This window comes from Urocampus carinirostris, chromosome 3 (assembly GCF_059441175.1).
Source record: "Urocampus carinirostris isolate Australia breed hairy pipefish chromosome 3, RoL_Ucar_1.0, whole genome shotgun sequence".
Lineage (NCBI taxonomy): Eukaryota > Metazoa > Chordata > Actinopteri > Syngnathiformes > Syngnathidae > Urocampus > Urocampus carinirostris.
The window spans coordinates 53,509,222-53,531,320 of NC_142351.1; the positions used below are offsets into that span (position 1 = coordinate 53,509,222).

General features: G+C 41.1%; 2 protein-coding genes across 2 annotated transcripts in view; one reads left to right on the forward strand and one right to left on the reverse strand.

Moving 5' to 3' along the window:
• Positions 1-3,259: 3,259 nt before the first annotated feature.
• On the forward strand, positions 3,260-13,152 carry LOC148370124 (cytosolic sulfotransferase 3-like). Its single transcript, XM_088330062.1, has 8 exons — positions 3,260-3,301; positions 5,987-6,133; positions 6,239-6,367; positions 9,394-9,494; positions 9,562-9,688; positions 9,761-9,858; positions 11,625-11,799; positions 11,879-13,152. Exons 2-8 carry the CDS (start codon positions 5,995-5,997, stop codon positions 11,989-11,991), a joined length of 882 nt encoding a protein of 293 aa, XP_088186188.1. The 5' UTR covers positions 3,260-3,301; positions 5,987-5,994; the 3' UTR covers positions 11,992-13,152.
• A 212-nt stretch (positions 13,153-13,364) lies between these two features.
• LOC148370125 (proline-rich transmembrane protein 4) overlaps positions 13,365-22,099 on the reverse strand; it is a 35,560-nt gene continuing 26,825 nt past the window's right edge. The window contains exon 4 of the mRNA XM_088332469.1: positions 13,365-17,772. Within this exon, the coding sequence (XP_088188595.1) occupies positions 15,815-17,772 (1,958 nt within the window). The 3' untranslated portion in view covers positions 13,365-15,814. The remainder of the gene's footprint in view (positions 17,773-22,099) is intronic.

Here is a 22,099-nt window from a genome sequence, read left to right on the forward strand (position 1 = left end):
TAGCAAACCAGTCGGAGTCAATGCCGTTGATACGGACACAGCTCTCTGCGTTGCTGTAGAGCAGCTTGAACAGGGCTATGATCTTGAGTGGTGCTCTGAGAGCTTGGAGGATGTTCCACAGTGAAGAGTGGCAGACGGTGTCAAAGGCGGCCTTCAGATCAATGAATCCGATATATAGATGGCGATCTTTACGGAATTCACGGGTCTTTTCTATCAGCAAACGGACGGCAGAGATGTGGTCCGTTGTGGAGCGGTTGGGCATAAAGCCAGCCTGCTGGGGACGGCGGCAGCTTCTGATTGCTGGAAGGGCACGGCTGAGCAAGATCCTGGTAAAGACCTTGCCCGGGATGGAGAGTAAGGTTATGCCTCTGTGGTTTCCACAGACAAGCCTGTCACCCTTGCATTTCCAGAAGGGCAAGATGAGTCCTCTGGTCCAGTCGGTGGGCAGCTGCTCCGATTCCCACACCTGGTTGAATAGGCGGGTTAGCCACTCCACCATGCCATCACCGCCGGCCTTGAGCATCTCGCCGGTAATGGCACAGATGCCGGGGGCTTTCTTGGTGTTCAGCTTCTTCAGAGCAGCTCTCACTTCCTCGGGTGTTACAGGGTCTTTGCAGCAGGTGTCGTTAGGAGGTGCTGTGCTCGCAGCCCCTAGGAGGGTGGGATCAGCCGGGATGGTGCTGTGCTGCAAGAGGAGGCTAAAGTGCTCCTTCCAGCGCTCGAGGCAGTTGGCTTCTGTCATGATGAGGTTGCCGTCTGAGTCCTTTACCAGGGCTGTCTTTATGTGTGGGCCGCTACGGGCTTGGCGTAGTAGACTGAATACGCGGCTCATGTTGTTGTTGTTGGCCGCGGACTCAAGCTGTTGGGCTTCTGCCTGCCAAAACCTCTCCCTATCTTCAGCAATGGCCACATTGCGCAGGCGATTCAGTCTCCGATACTCTGTGAGGTCGCCTCGGAGTCGGGCCTCACGCCGCTGGTCTATGATGTTTAGTGTCCTCTCTGATATCCAGGGCTTTCTCGGGGAGGATCGCGGGCGTCCGAGGACATTGTGAGCAGACTGGAGGACACTTTCCTTGAAGGCCGCCCAGTCTGTCAGCTTGTCAGGAGCCAGGGTATCAAGAGAGCGGCGGATGGAGCAACTGAAGTCTCTGGCGATGTTGGGGTCGCTGAGTCGGGAGGAGTCGGGGCGAGGCAGAGTCTTGTGCTGGTTGGCTCGGAGCTTTAGCTTGAGCTCGGCCACCAGCAGACGATGGTCTGTGTTGCCAAGCTGTGCTCCTCTGAACACCCGGCAGTTGGTTACAAACGACTTCCAGCGTCGTGATATCAGGATGTGGTCCAATGCCTTCCTGGTTCTGCCATCTGGGCTGTACCACGTCCAGTGATGGATGCATTTCCGGGAAAACCAGGTGTCAGCAACACAAAGGTTGTTTTGGTGGCAGAGGAGGAGGAGGCGGTTGCCATTGTCGTTTGTTGTGCTGTCAACGAAGGTGGTGCCGACAGGTGAGCCGGGGGACCGATCATTGCTGGATAGAGTGGCGTTGGCATCAGTGAGGATGATGGTGACGTCGTGTGGTGGGGCTTGGTTGACAGCCTGGTGGAGTTGGTCAAAGAACGCATCCTTCGCATCCTCATCAGCGACATCGGTGGGGGCGTAGGCGACGATCACTGTCATCTTGCCGTGATGGTGGAGGAATCGAGCAGACAGTAGTCTGTCGCTTATTGGTGTCCAGCTGATGAGGGACCTCCGGAGGGCTTTTGGAATGGCAAGAGCCACACCGTAAAGGCCGGTCCGACTCTCGGGGCCACTCCAGATGTAGCAATGGTTGCCAGCTGTTGTTTCACCATTGCCTTGCCATCGTACTTCACAGAGCCCTGCCATGGTGATGTTATAGCGACAGAGCTCTCGGGACAGCAGGGTGGCAGCTCCGGGGCGAAGGAGTGTCTGGACATTCCAGGTGGCGACACGGGTCTTATGACGAAGATCGATCCGTACTCGTTGGTCGGGGGCAGGCTGGGGTCCGTTACCGTGTTGGTCAGTCCGGCTTCTTTCTCTGGTCAGTTTCGTAACAAAGTGTGTTTCTCCTGGGTGAGTTGTTAGCCCTCCGCAGGATAGTCGGTTGGTGGGGCTGCCACCTCACAGCGTACCGACACGCTGGGGTCTTTGTTTGTCTGGAACCTACCCCGGAGACCGGCCCGCCATGGGTGACCCTACCAGGAGCAAGCTCCCGACGGTATCGCTCTCCAGGGTCACTGGAACACGCAAGCCCCCTCGCCGCATCAAGGCCAGACCCATCCGAGGGGGTAATCAGAATAAATTACTGCAATATTATGGTATTTGGATTACATCACTGATTACATGTTTTAACAGGTAACTGGTAATTGTATCGGATTACATTTTTAAAGTAACTCTCCCAACCTTGTTTACATGAATGGGTCTCTTTGTGAGTGGGCACTGTCAATTCAAGTCAAGTAAAGTAACTTTTTTACTGGATGAAAACATTATGTACCAATAAGAGGCCCTAAATATTATGCACTGTCCCTTTAAAGGCTCTTTGAACTCAGTTGGGCATTGTTAACACATTGTAGAGGTTAGGTCTGGCCTAAACAAATCCAGCAACCCGACCGACGAACTTATTTTGAAGGGTCGGGCCGAAAGTGAACTCGAAGCTCCACTCGGTGCCGTACGCGCTTCGGCCGAAGTGAAAATATTTTAAGCTTTTTAGGACACCTCAAACCATGCAAACCGCAAATATGTTTTTACTATGGCAATATTTGAAACAGGGCTGAAACTCCAGCAGTATTCTGCCGGAGGCTTTATTTACATTCCCTCCTGTTTATAAGTCTGTCAGTAGGTAGCATAGTAATGGCTTTGTAACAAATCATTTGTTTCAGTCCTTCATAATCTTAACTACAACCAGGATATCATGGGGCCCACTTGCATCCTCCCCCATAAAACAAGACTAGAACTGTTGGACTCCCTAAAGCGGTAAATTTAGAACAAAACAACACTGCCACAGTATACTCTCATTAAAGAGTACAGTTGGAAAACATATAAGAAACACCCATTCCCCTTGCGGCACCCCCAGGGTTGAGAATTTCTGGCATAGGGGGATATCCTGTTTCGTTTCTTTGTCAACAGATGGGCCACTTTAGAATCCATATGGCTTTCATGGTTTCTGGGAACTGGTTTGTACGACATTCCACCAGGGGAAAGAGAGTGACGTAAAAGCCAACCAACATAACATGCTCTCACATGCTTGTGCACTTATAGCATGTTCCGAGACATAGAAGGACCAACAGTGTGAGTAGCTCCATGATTTTCTTCTCTTCTTTGGCTCTTAAATTACTGAAAAGAAATGTTATTTTCTGTTTAGGCCTTTTTCCCTTTTGTATTACAATTAGTTGTAAATGGAAATAAATGTTTAATTGGTTTTGGGTACACTGTCATTTGCATGTTGGTTCATGAGGTACCTGGTAAGTCAGAGAAAAGAATTAACTGTAGATACTTTAGAGTACAGTATATGCGGCAATATTGATCATCATTTTACATTATTTGCATTACATAACATCTAAAATAAACTGGCTTGGGCATTATTAAAAAAAAAGCTGTCTTTATTCAAACTATTTTATATTTGTCAACGAAAATTTGCATTTTAAAATAAATTGTAGAGTGAAAAAGAAATCGTCAAACGAAGTTACTGGAGTCATTTTGGAAGATTCACATACTTTACGGAGCGATGTCAAATATTTTTCAAAAAGCACAGTGCTTGTGATCAGTTGAAAATATTTACAATATAATCCAATACAAACCACTAATTATGCGTGGTGAGAGCATAGAAGTGAAGTTTTCTAAACCTTCTCCCAATTGTTAAAGGCACAGTGTGTATTATTTACCGCCTCCTAGCTGAAGAAAAAACTTAATAAATAAACTATTTTGAGTAAAATATTAAGCAAAATTACATGAAATATCATTTGAGCGCACATATTTTAATAATCATAGGTTGAGAAGTGTATATTTTTTTACATAACGTGAGGCTCACTTGGAGGGAGATGACATGATTGTCCACCAACTTGCTGCTAAATACCAAAGACCAAAAACCCTGTGAAAGGCATGGCACAAAAAGGACAAAAACAAGTGCTTTTTGGTTACTAGTTTGTAGTTTGTATTCTTCCTTGTGCTTTTTAGCAATTGCTTTTTTGTTGCAAAATACAATACAGCAACATCTCGTGGTCAAATATTACATAGTGTCCTTTTAAAACAAAACTTTAATTTACAGCCATGCCCCATTAATATAAATATGTTTGAAAATTAGATGTGAAAAACAAAATATACTACATTCGATAAAAGGGAGTAATAATGTAATTATTAAATCTCTGCTAACGGCCAATCACGGTTCAGGGTCTAATACCTGTCAACCTCAGTCAATTGCTCCCCTTATCAATGATTGCAATATCCCTTATTAAGCGATAATAAACATTACAAACATAACACGGCACCTATTTACTCACATTAAGACGTAATATGTAGAATAAAACAAATATGATTTGAGATTATTTCATTTACAAAGTTAACAAAACAAACACATATTTGAGCATCTGTCTTAATTATTTTCTTGTTTTTTATTCTGACAAATGTTGTTGCAAGAAACTTTAAAAATATATACCTTGCGACTTTTTTGTGTGATTTTTGTTTCTGCTAAATGTTATTGCACTTCTCATCGCACTATTGTTAAATGTACTATTCTTTTTTATTCATAAACATTGCACTTTTATTATAACATAGGTCAGTCTCTAAGCACTATGTGGTAACAGTTTTTTGGTTATTTATACTAATAGTCTTTTATATGATTTTCTCTTTGAAAGCCTCATCACATGTCTACCCTAAAGTGCCATGTCTAATCTCATTGGATATACTGGTTTCACAACATCGATACCAATGACAATAAAGACAAATTCATCCCTCCATCCATCCATTATCATACCTGTCAACCTGTACGTTTTTGCCGTACAAAGTACGTTTATTATGCATTTTAAGACGTGTACGATGTACAAGAAAATCTGTACGGAAAAACGCAAATTTGCCAATTATGGGTACCATCCGGTAAACACCGACTATCACGAAACGGCAAATCAATCAAGTCTAACGAGTTTGCTGCGGAAGCCTCTATCTCTGTATCGTTTTTTTCGTTGCAAACGAAGCGATGCTATTGTGCGCATGCGCCTGCCGCCTGGGGATTTCCAATCAGGCATCATTCCGAAAAAATTGGTGTACGATTATTTTGTACGGGAAAATACGACAGGTTGTTACGGGCATGGAGCCGTGGAGGTTGACAGGTATGCATTATCTGCACCGCTTATCCTCAGTAGGGTCGCGGGGGTGCTGGAGCCCACCCCAGCTATCTTCAGGCAGTGGGCAGGGGACACCCTGAACTTGTTGCCAGCCAGTCGCAAGGCACACAAAGACCGACAACTCACTCGCCCATTCACACCTAGGGACAATTTGGACCGGCCAATTAACCTGACATGCATGTTTTTGGAATGTGGGAGGAAACCGGTTTGCCCGGAGAAAACCCACCCAAGCATGGGGAGAACATGTAAACTCCACACAGGAGGTTCGATCTCATGACCTCAAAACTGTGGTGCTAACCACTGCGCCGCCGTGCTGCCCACTTGCAATCATCCTAGTGTTATTTATCATAAATAGCAGTATATATAAATTTTTCCCCGTACAAAAATTGTTATACAGTGTCAACAATTTAAAAGGATCGAAAAACGTGTAACATACGGAAAACGTATACGTTACCAGGTATGGTGTCTTCCCAGAGCAACTTTGCTGTCATTTTGGCAAAAGCGCTGCTGCCATAGACTAAACACTGTTTAAAATGATCCAAGAATGTAAAGTTAATTTTCAACGTTTGGACCCGTAGGGGCATATTCAACATTGCGTTGTTCAACAAATCTTGGAATTTACTTTTCAATAAATTAGGAGAACTCATGGAGGCGCTACCTCGACCAGAACTGTTTGACTTCCACGGAGTTCCCATGACGAAATATTTCTCAGACAACTGGGAAAATGTCAAGAACTTTGAAGCCAAACCTGATGACATCGTTATAGCCACCTATCCTAAATCAGGTAAATGTCGGAAGAAGCATTTCCGAACAATTTGATTGTCAATAAAACTACGGTAGGTACTTTGCTTGCAAGAGATGTCATTACTTTATTTTGTTCTGAGCTCAGGGACCACATGGGTCTGCTACATTTTGGACCGCCTGTATTTTGGAAAGATGCAGCCAGAGAACGAAACATCTCGGCCTTTGTATATGAGAGTTCCGTTTCTGGAGCAAAGCATCCCTGGTCATCCTAAAGGTAGTAAAACAAATAAAGGAATAACTAAGTACGACACATTCATACCTGCTCTGCAAATAGTCAGCCTAGAGGTATGTAGTAAAATAATTAGTCACCATTCTAGATAATTTGTTTCCCTCTTTCTTGTTTTTCTTGTTCTTCTTACTTCCATAGTATTGCTCAGTTTAAAAAGGTGTGTTATAAGACAAACCTTCAAAAAGTAGTAATTCATAAATGGTTAACATTTGTAGTTACGTTTCATTGTAATTATGCACATTTTATTTTGCGTATTTTCTGTCCTACAAAATGGACTGGATTCTAAGGCCATCCATCCATCCTTCCATTTATCCACCCATGCATCCATCCATTCTCTGCACATCTTATTCACACCTGGAGCCCATCCCAGCTATCCTTGGGCAGTGGGCAAAGAGACACCCTGAACTGGTTGACATCCAGTCGAGTTATAGGAATTTCTGGCAAGATTTAGGGGTTTCATGTGCACCTAATAGTAATGAGTATATTGTAAACCTGTTTTTATTTTATTTACTTATTTAATTTTATTTTGGTGCAATTTTTCCCGATTTAAGGTATATTCTTCATTTCATTTTATATTTTCTTTAGCAGTTAGGGGTCTGGTGCACCCTCTTTCACCAGAGGGTGCTTAATGGGTCTGGAATTGGGCAGGTGTATCCAATCACCACACACCTGTCCATAAGTACAACAAGCCCTCATTAGGACATTTTGGACAGAGCCCATTGTTGGGTCATCATCATTTTCCACCATCTATACCATCATAACCTTCTTTCAATTCACCTTTGTTTCTGAGGTTATGTTTTTGTCTTTTGGTTTGGATAGTTAAGTTGTTCATTGACCATTTGTTTGTTACTTTGTTGATTGTTTTGTTTTTAAATACCATTGTTTTTGAGCACCTTGCAATGGTTCCTGCTTTCTGAGTTTGGGTCTACCACAAAGTCACAATAAGAATTATACGTCATACCCAATGTTAAGTATTTTATCGATATACCAAAGCCATTTCCTCTTGGGAAAGGTGGCTAGAGTCAAGAACACACTTGCATTCACCAAACATTCATTCCACTTGCCAACCTGACACGAAACATTGAGCCCACAGCACAACCAAGGGTGAGTTGCTGTGCCATGCAACCCTTTATCTGAAGAGAGGCCCGACAGTATACACTGGTTCGATCACACCTCGGCCCCCCAGGTGGCTGAAGCAGGCTGTATCGATATTAGACATTCTTAGTTTTGCCATTAACATCAATCTACAGCACACACTCTTGTATCAATTAAATTAACCGACCTCACATCCATAGCATGTTTCACCCCATGCATCCAACCATATTTGGCCCTTCCTCTCATGCTATTCTGCTCCACATACTCTCTTAGTCAAACAGCCTTAATTGATTATATCCATATGTCCAAACCATCTCAGAACATTTTGATCAACCCTCTAAGCAAGTTCTCTCACAACACCAGTTCTTTTCATTTAAAGTACTTTTTAAATTTAACAATAAAATAATGATCCTCAAGTGGTCAAATAAGAATTTAAAAATATATTAAAATTATTTTTGCTTATTGTAAGTATTTTTTTTTCAGATTCTAGTAGTAAACAGGTTGAAAATAGAGCGATTTTGTTTACCTTTCTTCTTTTGATACATTGCAAACTTGATATCTCCTAAAGCACTGTTTTAAATACTTTTAAAAGCTTGTTTTTCTTTTCTTAAAAAAAAACAATCTTCTTGACAAGGCAGATGGCATATGATTTTTCCCAAATAAAGTATCATTTAAGACAGCGACACTTTAAATGTAGCTCATTTTAGGTTTAAAAAAAATTCTTAAGTGGAAAAATTAAATAAAAATACTACTTTTGAAAATCACTTTGGATCTTCTATATTAGGTATTTTTGCTTATTCTATAGATTCAGTCCCACTTTGGCAGAAACCGCAGGAAATTTTGATTAATATTTTTGTTTTACTATATTGAACATGTGTTATATTACTTGTCGTCTACATACAGTCCTAGGCATATTTGCTTATTTTAAGAATTTATTTTCCTATTTTAGTATAAAGCAGTTTGAAAAAGATATTACTTTTGTTGATTACGTTTCTTATTTTACTATACTTCCAACTTTTTTTCTTTTACCTTTTTTGTGTGACGAAAACAAGTTGAAAATCCAATAAAACATATTATGTAATACCTTAGAAGAAAATCGGTTATAATTTTACTAAAATGTAAATAATACTAAGAATGAATCATTGTATTCTTATCGTTTTGCTGGAAAAACAAGTTAAAATATACAGTATTTAAATAAAAACAGTAGTATTACATACATTACTAAAATCTATAATATATTAAGCATCAATTATTTAAATAATATTGTTCTTTTAAACAAGAACCTTGCCCTCATGTAGGTTTTAGATCAGGGGATGGTGTAACAATAGTCTGTGGTTTGCAATAATCTGTGGTCTGTGCAGCCCCTTGAGACTCTTTGTGATAAAGGGCTATACAAATAAACCTGACTTGACTTGACTACATACGAGTGGAACACAATTTTTTTTTCTGTGTTTTAAAAATACATCAGATGCTGATGGATTACTTTACATACATTCAAACTTCTGGATGCTATTGTCTTTGAACATTCATCCATCCATAATCTGCACCGCTTATCCTCAGTAAGGTCGCAGGGGTGCTGGAGCCCATCTCATCTTCGGGCAGTGGGCAGGGGACACCCTAAACCGGTTGCCAGCCAGGCACACAGAGACAGGCAACTCACTCATTCGCTCAAACACACCTAGGGACAATTTGGACCGGCCAATTAACTCAAAATGCATGTTTTTGGAATGCGGGAAGAAACCAGAGTGCCCGAGGGTAACCCACGCAAGCACAGGGAGTACATGCAAACTCCACACAGGAAGGCTGGTAGCTAGATTTGAACCGATGACCTCAGGACTGTTCTGCGAATGCGCTTAACTCCCAGCTCCCGTGCCGCCTTGGCTATGAACAACTCATTTGTTTCCTTCTTCATTTAGGAAAAGACTTAGCTGACCAGCTCAAGATCACTCCTCGTCTCATTAAAACGCATCTTCCAATCCAGCTTGTCCCTGGGTCATTTTGGGAGAAAAACTCAAAGGTACAAAAATGGACACATCTTCATACAACCAATCCAGAGTCCAAGTTGCATCTTTCCTTCCACACAGGCAATTTACGTGGCCCGGAACCCCAAGGACATTGCGGTGTCCCTCTTCCATTTCACTCGCATGAGCAGGACGCACCCGGCACCAGGAGACTGGGACGGTTTTCTCCAAAGATTCATGGAAGGGAAAAGTAAGGTCAAATTGAGAATGAGGGATTTTCATCCATTAGGTTCTACATTGATGTGATCTTCTGTGTTGTCAGTGGCATATGGAGCTTGGCATGAGCACGTGGTTGGCTGGTGGCAGAAGAAGCAAACTTATTCGAATCTGCATTATATTTTCTATGAAGATCTGATAGAGGTGAAATGTTAGCGAAGCTGTTATTTTATCTGCATAGCAAAACATACAAAGAAAACAAAAAGGGCGAACATCAATTGACAGTTCTCGACTCTTATTTTGGAAATATGTTGCCGCTAATGTCAGTGATGTGCAGTGAGTTTGGTGTCGGGTGAGGCTCATTTACACTTAAATGAACCTACATTTTATTCATCATTTGATTGACGGATCAAGAAAGCAATATATGAACGGTAGCATAGAAAAATAAATTTTATTGTCTTATGTTACCTTATAAATGAAGTCTATGTGTTGATTTTGAAGAGAAGCATCAACAGATGGCAGTGGCGGATCGTGTATTTCACACCTAAGCCTTCAGTAATGTAACGTCTGAATCAAGCCAACCCTCAATAACTATTTTATGGCTATAAAACATTCACTTTACTACAGCTGCAAGGCATATTAAAAAAAAACATCAATAACAATCTTATTAAATTGCACTACTAGGAATATAGCCACATTTTACTCACCCAAAATACTTTTTATTTGTTTACAAAATCCTTCCTCCTTATTTAACCTTTAAGATTTCAATTACTCAGTCATACAGATTTTCTGCCCATTTCAGTTCCATTTAGAAGTTATTTTCTATTGCCATCGAAGCTAATGCCGAAAGTATGGCATGTCCTGTTGTATTTCTGGCACAAATTTTATTTGATTTAGGGCTGAAAATGTCTCTTCAACAGAAGCAGTTGATTAGAGGATTTTTTTTTTGTTCACACTTTCGTCTTAATACTTCCGTTACTGCCCCCTAGCCAATCATAAATTGTGAAACCAACAACATTTCCCAAGACCCGCTCTCAGGTGCTTATTCTCCAACTCGGAATCTACTTGGCTAAACCAACAGCTTTGTCGAACACTGATGTTATGCTTCAAAGCCTGCAAATCTCATTCTGAAGGCCTCTGGGCATATTTATGAGCCTGGCCACAAGTAATGGATATATAAATACCCAAATCTGTGGCACATTCAGCTGCCAAATACCTCCTTTTACGACTTGGAAAAACTGATTCAAACACTCAGCATGTTCCTGATACCAGCTTGAGCAACGCAATATAATTTGCCTCAACCTCCAATGGCTAGTTTGCCGCAAGGCATTTTCACAATGAGACATCTATTTTTTTTCTAAATTCCTTTAAACACCTACTCCTAACTTTATAATCCATCTCTTTCTTACATGCACATATTGACTGTTGTTGAGGTGCTCTTAAAGCAACAATGCAAGTATATGGATTTCTAAAATAACAATTGATCATGTTATTACTATGTTGTTACTCTGTTATTCCCTGGTTCTAATTATTAGAAGTTGGTTTAAGCTAGTCAGTAAAGCACTAAAACATCACGCCAGTTCCTGGAGAATCAGATTGATCCATCACTGGTGGGCTATTTTCAGAACATGTACATGGGCTACTCAGGTGTTCTTAGGAGGCTCCCTGGTGCCCGTGAGCTCTACGTTGGAGACCCCTGGTTTTGACTGTCTGAGCCTTGAAATTTTGGAAAAAATTGATGGACTGTTTGAAATGAGGGGCTGTGAGAAACAAGGGACTACAGTACAATGCCTTTCTTTTTTGGAGCCATATAACGAAGCAAAAGGCCCCATTCATTTTTCTCTCAGGTTTACAATTATCATATCCAAAGGTATTGCTTCCATTTATAAGACCACACGTATACCGAGCATGTCCGGTGACTTCAACTGAAAGTCTTTTAACAAATCTGATCAACCCTTCCTTGTGTGCAGAACTTGGGGCGCGAGTTTGACAAGCTATGCAATTTCCTCGGTGTGTCTCCTTCGGCTGAAGAGAAGGAAAGCATTATGACTGCTGTGAAATTTGACAATATGAGAGACAACAAACTGACCAACTTCACCAACGCCCCTTTGATGAATCTGAAGGTGTCTCCTTTCATGAGAAAAGGTACCTGACATGTTGGTCAGTGGTGTCGTATGCTTATGAATTGATCAATTGGGATTCTGTCTATTTTTTTATTTTGCAGGTAAAGTTGGTGATTGGAAAAATCACTTCACTGTGGCCCAGAGTGAGCAGTGCGATGAGCACTATCAAAGGCATATTCAATCCCCTGGATTGAAGTTTCGAACTGAAGTTTAAGTGTTGAACTGATGAAACAAACAAGTTCCTCTTTCATGATGTGAAATTTGTTATTTGGGTACGTTTACATGCAGGCAATAATCTGATTGGAAATTGAATATTGTCAGTGCAGTAATCCAGTAATCGGTACACCTTTAACGGTCGCAGAGCTTTACAGATTTTCATCATGCATTTGTTCTGCATTCTTATTTACTAATCAGTCCCTAGGAATTTAGGTGTGCATAAAACATTGAATACATGTTTACAAGTACAGTACACAGTAGTTTAATTTGTTTTGAATGAATGTTTGGCCCTGTAAAAAGGGTTTGTTCATCTGATTGTAAAATAATTGCAAAAAAAAAATGTTTGCACTTCAGGGAGTTCGCTGATCACGGGTTATTTTTGGAACGAAACCCTCATAATACAAAAGAGGTTTCACTGTACAGTATTCAGATTATGTAGAGCCACGTAAACAGGTACATAACCTGTTTAACGTCTTAATCCGAGTGAGAATGCCGATTGAAGTTATTGGAGTACTTCTGTTATTTTCCGATTACGTGTATATGTTTACGCATTGCGGTAATCCGGCTGCTTACCACACCCGCAATTTCCTTCATCTGGGAAACACACTGCCGCAAAGCACTGTTGAACTTGTATTTTAGAGACATGAGATGACACAAACTCAAGTTTAATCGCTCAGAAAAGCCTCGTGTATGGGTTGATTTTTTTGCTAAAGCTGTACCCACCTTTATATGGTGTTGCCACTCTTGTATATGTAGTGGAATTCTTTGCATTTGGCTGGCTACAGCATATCTTGTAAACACACGGGCCGCAGCATTTGATCCGATTGGAGCAGAAGAAACAATATTATACGTTGTGAATTTGTTAAATTCAATTAATTAAATAAGTTATTTAATGTCAAAAGGCAAATGGGCAAACACCTTCTATTTACTTAATGAGATCGCTCCAGCTTGGTCCATGTAATCGTAATCTTTGCAAACGCTATGTACATGGCGTTACTCGGTTTTTAGCGACCTAATGCCAAAACCGTGTATGTTGGTGTGACACCCTGACTGTAAACTGTAGTTAAGAATGATTCCTATCAATACGGAACCAAACTAAATAATGTTTGTGTTGCTCTGGCTTTGCATGTACCAAAATCCGGATGTAGTCATCTGACTAAGAAACACCACAGAGAGATGTGCAATAGATATATTTTGTCTCCGGCCATGTGTACTTATGAAAATACCCATACATGGCTCGCGAGCCATAGATTTCCGAGACAGGTAGACGATTCATTCAGATTGTTTCTGATCCTAGCCGGACTATTTCCTGCATGAAAACATAATAAAATTTAATATTTGGATTATGAAATCGAATGAATTCAAACACAATGAATTTTGATCATTTTATGCTTTCTTTTTTTATTAGAGTTCAAGCATGAAATCCAACAAAATAAAATAACACATTTGAAATGGCCCAAATAAAGCTTTGCAATCGAGACGACACAGCACCGTGGATTCAGTTTTTATGGCACGGGTTTGTTGAAAGAGCAACGCTCAACACAATAGCATGTCACACACTGATTTATGTGGAAAAAATAAGAGGGAACAACAAAAGTCTATCGGAATGTAGACCACAACACAATGGCATTGGAAAAAAACCTCCCATGAAAAACGTTTGCAGCATCACTGGGAAAACTAGACATCATATGATATATTTATTATTCCTGTAATTCTTTGGAGAGTCCCATTGACATCTGGAATAATCAGTCTGTTCACATATAGAAAACCAGGAAACAAAGGAGAATTAAGTTTTTGAAGTGGTGGAGCTAGAGCTCATTTTATTACAATTCTATATCTGTCTTGTGATTCCATTTGCTGCACATCCTCAACAAGGTTCAGTATATGCAAAAATATCTCAAACCATTGTCAAGAGAATATTGCCTCTCGTCTTTTTCAAATGAAAGATATTTAATCTTTGAGATGGTAGAGTCTAGAAGTATTTGATTACAACACTATTGGAAAATATCTCTCAAATAAAACAAATATTTAAATTTGCTAGCCAACACAATTTGATTTATTTTCAGTATGATTTTGTTAGTTAATTTGATCAAATACTTTAAAAGGGCAATCTTTCCTGCCACGATGTTGAGAATTAACTATTTCACTGTGAGCAATATTTTGCACAATTAGACAGGAAAACTATCAGTTTTACTGTATTTTCTACTAAAATTATGTACATTTTAAAATAGCCATATCAACATTTCAATTCTTGTACAACCAAGATATCAGAAGAAGACGTTTGATTGTCTCTCACAGAGACAAAAATGACTGTTTCAAATATATATTGACTCAAGATCAAATAAAAGTATTTACATTGTTCTTTTGATATAATGATTTAAAAGATATCTTAATCTCGTATAGTAAAATACTTGAGTCAAGTTCGAGGAAAAGTTAAGAGCTACATAGGTGAGTTTATGCCAGATGCAGACCCGGAAACTTGTGGCAGGTCGAAGCTCACCTCAACAACGTCACCCAATACTGAAAATCGCCAAATGCTCATCAAAGGGAAACATGCTGTAGCAAGTGCCATTGTGGTTTGGGTTGACTTTGCTACTTTAATATTACACCAGGTAAAAACAAAAAAGTGAACTGGACTTGTGCAGCCACGATCCATTCGCTTCAATTTCATAATGTATTTAACAGCTGAGCTAAATGGTGAGTTACCCTGTTCAACCCCTCATTTATCGCTGTTTATTTTAAGCGGAAAGAACGGAAAAAAGAGCTGCCACTCGTGACAAAAGTTTGTTCTCTCAGCCCCGTCTCAGCAGTCGTTGACTGGGGATAATGGATCAACGGCCGCCAGGCCTGACAGAAGTGCTTGCAGCAATAGGCAATCAGGAATAATGGATTGTGGCCGCACAAGTGCAGTTCTCCTTTTGGTGGACGAACCGGCAAAAAAAAAAAAGAGTCGCCAGGCCTGATAAAACTAGATCCTGGCCACAATTGTGTATTTCATTTTAAGCAGGCCTGAAAGGAAGTACGGCACCTCGCAACAATAGTGCCTTCTGCCGGCCCTTACTTGCAGCAATATGAGATCAGTGATAATGGATCACAGAATATTTTAAACCTGAAAGGTACTTAGATCGCAAAGTACAAAGCACGAAGTAGCAAGGGATAACAGGATACAAATAATTCCAACCCGCAAAACACATATGGCCCATTTTGACACAAACTCATTTCAATGAAAATGCCCAGGACCATAATAACAAATTTCGATATGTACAAAGAAAAAAAAAATACAACAAAAAACACGACAGAACAGTTTTCTTTCTCAACCGCGATGGCCACAGCTTTCAAAATAAAACAATACAACAATTGAGCAAAATAAATAATCACCAGAAAGTTTAACAGATTCCATTTCTCATTATTCTGATTGTGTTGTAAGTTTAGTTCTAGCTTAACGCTATCTTGGTTCAACAGCTGTAAACAACTCGCCAACAGCAGCTGCCAGTCAGCTTTTTTAGTTGGTCACAGTCGCTACTGGAATCTCCTCTGGGTCCTGCATTTATAATAGCCCATAAAAAATTATTAAATCTAAACTTAAGCACTTTTATCAAGCTAAATCAAAGTATTTAGGTCTGGTTTGGGACTAAAATGTTAGGCAAATGCAAATGTTCCAGATAATAAATCTCATTGTAAATTAAGATTTTGAATAACTTCTTAGTAAATCCTAGAACACAATTTTCATGACTTCTTGCAGCCTATAGGTTGTACTAATGTAAAATGGTGGCATTTTGATTTGAATATAGTAACAGATGTATGCAAGCTCCTGGTTTGTTTCACAAGTCAATAATCTCACTGCTCACAGAAGCTGAGTCGTCATGTCGGCTGACTTCCAGGTAACTGCGTGAACCAACAGGTCTGGAAACCCTCCCCCGCCCTCGCTCGGAGTCCGGCGTGATAAAGGGCCGCGTGTCCTCAACTCCGTCCTCCCCTAGCTGTCCTGATGACATTCTAGAGGGGTGAAGTGACACAGGGCACGACACCGAAGCGGGTACACTTCCAGCCACGTTCCCAGCCCCCCTGTGACCCTGGTGGGATGGTGTGGGTGGAGCAGTCACCTGTCTGCTGGGCACGCTGCTGAGAACGCTGCCCCTTAGGGGCATGGAGGATTCTGTCGGAGCCTCGCTGCTCTCAGAAAATGGAGGGTCACTGTTCCTGCGCAGCCAGAGTCCCGGGCTGAATCCTGATCCCGGGGAGGGTGACGGCGAAGTTTGGTTGAAAGGGTAAAACAAGCTGCCTCCTTCGAGCAGGTGTTCTCGGTGCAGGGCCTCATCAATGCTGCGAGTGAGGTTAATGGGTGACGGTGGGCGAAGATCAAACTCACACATGGAGAGAGAAGTGTCCCTTTCAGTTTCCAGACTTTCCCTGATGGAATGCCTGGGACCCAGCCCGAGCGGCTGCATTCTCACAAGGGAACTGTCAGATGCTTTGCGGTCCCCCGAACGACATCCGTGGCTCTGGACTCGGTTGCTGTCTTTGACACATTGGGGTTGGGCGGCCGCATGTTCCTGATTGTGGTTCCTTATGAGGCTCTTTGTAATGTCCACTCCAGATCGTTCCTGGCCGGCCCAATTGTTGGGCATCTCTGCTCCTACGCCGCTACTGTCAGACTTTTTGCAAGGTTTGCCAGTCAGGCTCTGGACTATCTTGGTCCAGCATGTGTGCGTGTGGGAGGAGCTTCCAGAATGTTCCGGAGATGGCATGTCCCCTGCCGTCCTCCCATCTCCTGCTCCCCTTTCGACTCTTCCTCTGCAACATTGAGGCCTCCAGAAAACCCACGAGGCCAAGAGAAGGAGGCACAATCCCCAGGCCAACTCCATGAGCCTAGCCCAAAAATGAACCAGCCACCAGCCCCAGTTGAAGCTCGCCCAGTCACCGAGAAGTCCATAAAGCCAAAGGGTGGAATGCACATGCAGCCCGCAGCAAAGCGCTCCGAAAACTGCGCAAAACGCAAGGACTTTTCCAAAAAAGATCCCTTCTCTTCTGCTCCCGGTCCAAGCTTTTCTCCCGACTTCTTCTGCCACTCTGGGGTGAGAAACCGGAGGGCAACGTATTTGAGGGAAAACGTAAAAGAGAAATCCTAAACAAATACCCAGACCCCAGCAGAGTGCAAGAACCTGCAGGGTGACAGGCACTACGGGTGACAAGGCCGGCGACAGCAGATCTACTGCCAGCAGCAGAGTGCTCTGCAACACAGCCAGCACGGCCACCAGGGGTAGACGCTCTAACGTCGAAGGGAAAATTGTCACGCCAACCACTTTCAAAGACAGTAAAGACAAGGCGGCTTGTGTCCACACCAACATGTGAAGTGGCAAGTTGTAGATGGCCGCCACTGCTGAACGAGGGATGATTTTCTGGGTCCCATAGGGGTCAATAAGAAAGAGCGCCGCCCTGAGTCCTCCGACCAGAAACAGCAGAGTGTTGGCCAGGGCCAGGGCCCCCCGATGAGGGCAGTTGGAACCCGGAGACAGGACCAGTCCGAGAGCAGAGCCGGCGAACAAAAGCAGAAAGAGGCTCGCTGACCCGTAGATGTGCAGCTCCCAAGCAAAAGTCAGATTCTTGCTCAGGTCACCCCAGTAGATCGAGCTTCCGTTGGAGGCGGGCTCTGCGCTGTGCGGAGGAGACGACTTTGAAGCCAGATGAGGATCTACTAACAATACTGAGGAATTCTTTGGATCGACGAAGCTTGTTTGGGTGACTGTTGCAACGCTGGTGGTCAAGAACCAGGTTTTATCTGCAAATGATGGGAAAAAATAGCATTAAAAGAACAACGTGTAATATTTGCCCACTAGATATCGCTGTATTGCAGAGGTTTCAAACCTTTTTCAAGCTGACAGATACTTTTTGTTACAAATCAGCATAAAGGGCTACCAGTTTTTTATGCATTTCTAAAATAACAATTTGTCAGGTTATTACTATGTTGTTACTATGTTATTATTAGGTTAATCGTTGTATGTAGGGTTGAATAGACTCAGTCAACCACTAAAAAATCTTTTCACTAGAAATGACAAAGCACTGGTAACCTTTATTTAGAACAGGTCTGCGGGCACCTAAGCAGACGTTAAAAGTGACCAGACCGCACAATTTTTCTTTGAATTTCTTCTTCTTAAATAGTCAAAATACATCTGTTTTTGTCTTATAACTAAAAGATAAAATTGAATGAAAAAGAAGATTTCTCTTTCATTTGCTTTTTTTTCTTATTCATTTATTTTCAGAACACAGGTCTGATGGGTATTTCATTGGGAAGTACCAGAGAGCAAACATCTGCCTTTTACCTTTGGTAGTTTCTGACTATTCGAGTCAGGTAAGAGTGGGAAATCTGCAGGAATGGCAAAGTTCTATGAAGATTTATACAGAAGACCCACACACACACACACACACACACACACACACACACACACACACACACACACACACACACACACACACACACACACACACACACACACACACACACACACACACACACACACACACACACACACACACAATTTCCTACAGAACACAAACGAGCAATAAGCAATGATTCTATGTGAGGAGATACACTGAGCTCCCAGAAGTAGAAAACCAAAACAAAACAGGGAAACACTGTATAAGGGCCTGAAATGACAGCAATGGTTGTGGTGGGTGGGATGTGCCATGGCGACTTCTGTACCTTCTTTGCAAACAAACCTTGTGTTCAAGAAGTCTTTGGGCAAAAGTGATAGGACTGAAGAAAAGTCTCGCCCAAGACACGGGAAAAACTGCATAGTTTGTGGTTTTGTTTACAAAAGGATTCGTCCCATGACCCCCGTACATATGAGCATTGAAGCCACTAGAGGGTGTATTTCACCATAACTAGAACAACTGAGGGCCATCTGCTCTAATCAAGTTTTATTACACTGCAAATCCATTAAGCAAAGACAATCAGTCCAGATTTCAACAGGAATTTTACCCAGGAAGTAGGTAATCTAATGAAACCTGCAAATTGGTAATAATTGCAAGCATCTTTATATAACACAATTATACACTTCACAGGGACATGAAAACATATTTTTAGACACAGCAAGGCCTTTTTTATAGTCATTCATCATTTAATTTAGGTGGAGAAGTCAACCAACAAATATAAATTTGGATTAAATCAATGTGAAAATAACGTTGTACTTGTGAGGCTTATTTTGTGTTCTAACGATGTTGTTACTTTTTTTCTTACCATGTTATTACCAATGAATTAACGCAATAATTAGAAGTACCGTAAATTCCGGACTATGAGCCTCTACTTTTTTCCCAAATATTCAGCCCTGCGGCTTATTCAGTGAAGCAGCTAATTCATGGAATTTTTCTAACGGCCACCAGCAGCGCAGGAGATTTAAAGGTAAAACTCAGACCAGTAGAATATGTGCGCCATGTAAGACTGCAATCTCTAAATCTTAGCATTTATTTTCTGTAATGTTATGGTATGTACCATTAATGAGGAAGATGCCCTTAATAGCGACAGTTATGAGGAGGAAACTGGGGACAATCTTTCACCAATTTCACAAATACGAGATGCATATTATTATCAGGTACGTTTGAAACATTGCGAGCGTGATGCTACTAGCGTATTGGTACCTTTCAAAGGCATGGTTTGGGATGAAAGTTATATTATTATTATTAAAGCTTTGAAAACTCTCTCGGTGTACCGTCTTTCTTCGTAAATATGTGTAACCATGTATAATATGTATTTGCAACTGTATATTTTTGTAATGTATTTATTTTAGAGCTCTATTCTGTTATGTGTTCTATGGACGAATCAAAAATAAGGGGCGGAGCAAACGCGGGCTGATGGGAAATGTGGTAAAGCTGAGTTACCAGTAGATCTGTCTGTTGTCGTAGCGGACAATAGTGAATAAATATTTTTCCCACCCTTAACTTTGGAAATATACATTTTGTTTCCTTGGATTACTTTCAACGGGACCCCGACTGTACAAGTCTGCATCATACCTTGATTACGGGTAAAATTTTCCATTTATGTTGTCAACCACGGCTCTAGAATTGAGAACCACCTATGAAGTCACAAATGTGGAACTTACAGCCTGGCTCTGGTTGAGCGTACGACCGTATCGCAAGCTTTACTTTGGATGCCTGTGGCCAATACATGGGTGCGGCTTGTACAAGTACAAAAGTGTCAGATCACTCAAAAAGTGGTGAGTGCGGTTCATAGTCCGGAATTAAGGGTGGGGTAATATAAGATCAGACAACCACTAAAAGTTCATTCTTGATAATATATCATTTATAAACATAAATTACAGGCTATATTTAAAGAATTGATCATGGATTTAAAGGTGGTGTCTGTAACTTTAAATGTTCTACTTGCTGACAGTCAAGTCAAGTCACATTTATTTATATAGCCCTTAATCACAAAAATGTCTCAAAGGACTGCACAGGATTACAATGACACAATTACCTGATCTTAAACCAATCTTCTGGTTGAAATTATCATTGCAGCCTACTTCAACGTCCATGTGTTGTACGTGCAAGTATGTGAAATTGGTCCAATAAACTTTTCCTTTTTCAGGGTTTGGGTTGGCATTTGGACTGTAATTCAAACATTTATTTTCTTAATTTCAACATTTTCATAATAGAACAAAATAAAACCGCAAGCAAGCGCTTGACATCACTCACATGAGCATGAGCTATTCAAAACTGGTCTGTGGGCTACTCGAGTGTTCTTAGGGGGCTACCTGGCCCGCTGAGACCATGTTGGTAAACCCGTGATGTAATTAGTATGTCTTTGTTTGTTTTTATGTGGAAGGAAAATTGAGAATAGATGGATCGTGGAGGGCCAGTTATAAGAAGAGTGTGAGGGAAGAGGTGCAAATGTGGCCACAGCATAAAGACCCTTTTTCCGGGACTGGACCTTCCCTTGCGGGCTGGGATCTGACGGTTGACGGAAAGCCAAGGACTTAGAGAATCGTGAGTAAAATGTATTCATAACATGGTGTGCATGTAGATAACCGGTAAAAGAAAATGTCTCGCGGGGGGTAGATTCTTAAAATTTAAGGATCCTCCGTCGAAAAGATAGATAACCAGTAAAAGTAAATATCTCGCGGGGGGTAGATTCTTAAGGTTTAAGGATCCTCCGTCGAAAAGTAAATGTCTCGCGGGGGGTAGATTCTTAAGGTTTAAGGATCCTCCGTCGAAAAGTAAATGTCTCGCGGGGGGTACATTCTTAAGGTTTAAGGATCCTCCGTCGAAATGTAAATGTCTCGCGGGGGGTAGATTCTTAAGGTTTAAGGACCCTCCGTCGAAAAGATTAAGAATCCTCCGTAGAAAAGGAAAATCTACGGGGGGTAGATTCTTAACAGAAAAACCCTGACAATTCTAGACTCTATCAGGTAAACAAGCGATCTAAGAACGTGATCACGATAAAAAAACAAGACGTCTGTGTGATTGAGAGAGAGCGAATGAAAAATAAAGTTGTCTCTAGGCAATTGTATTTTATAAAAATAATAATAATAATAATAATAAATACTCGATTAACTCCAATGTGAAGACTGGAGAGTCGTTTATAGGGAAGATCCAACCGCAATCGAGCCTCTGTGTTACTGGATAAGAGTGAGAAATTTAGGAAAAATATAAATGAGCTATTTTAGATGCGTTGAATCAAAATAATGCCAGAATAATACCGAAAAAGATAAAATATTCCTGTTTTCAGTTCAAAAAATTGGTAAAAAAGGACTGGGAAGACTAGGAAAAATCGAATTGAGTGAATTGGAATAGATTAATTTGAGATAAGGGCATTTTTATACAAAAACATTTTGAAAAAATTGTTTATAAATACTTTTTTTTCAATGAAAATGGAAAAAATTGATTGAGTGGAATTCAAATGAGTAAGATAACTCGTAGATCAATACATGCCATTCTCACATTAAATAGGTGAAGCTAAAATAGTAGATTTAATTGGTTTAAAGGAAAAAAACAAAAAAGAAAGAGAAACAAAGGGGAAAGTTAATTAAATATTAAAAGAGATAATTTGTTGAAAATTAAGTGAGACTAACCTTAATACAATAGATTGGGACAAATAACCTTACTTTTTCAAC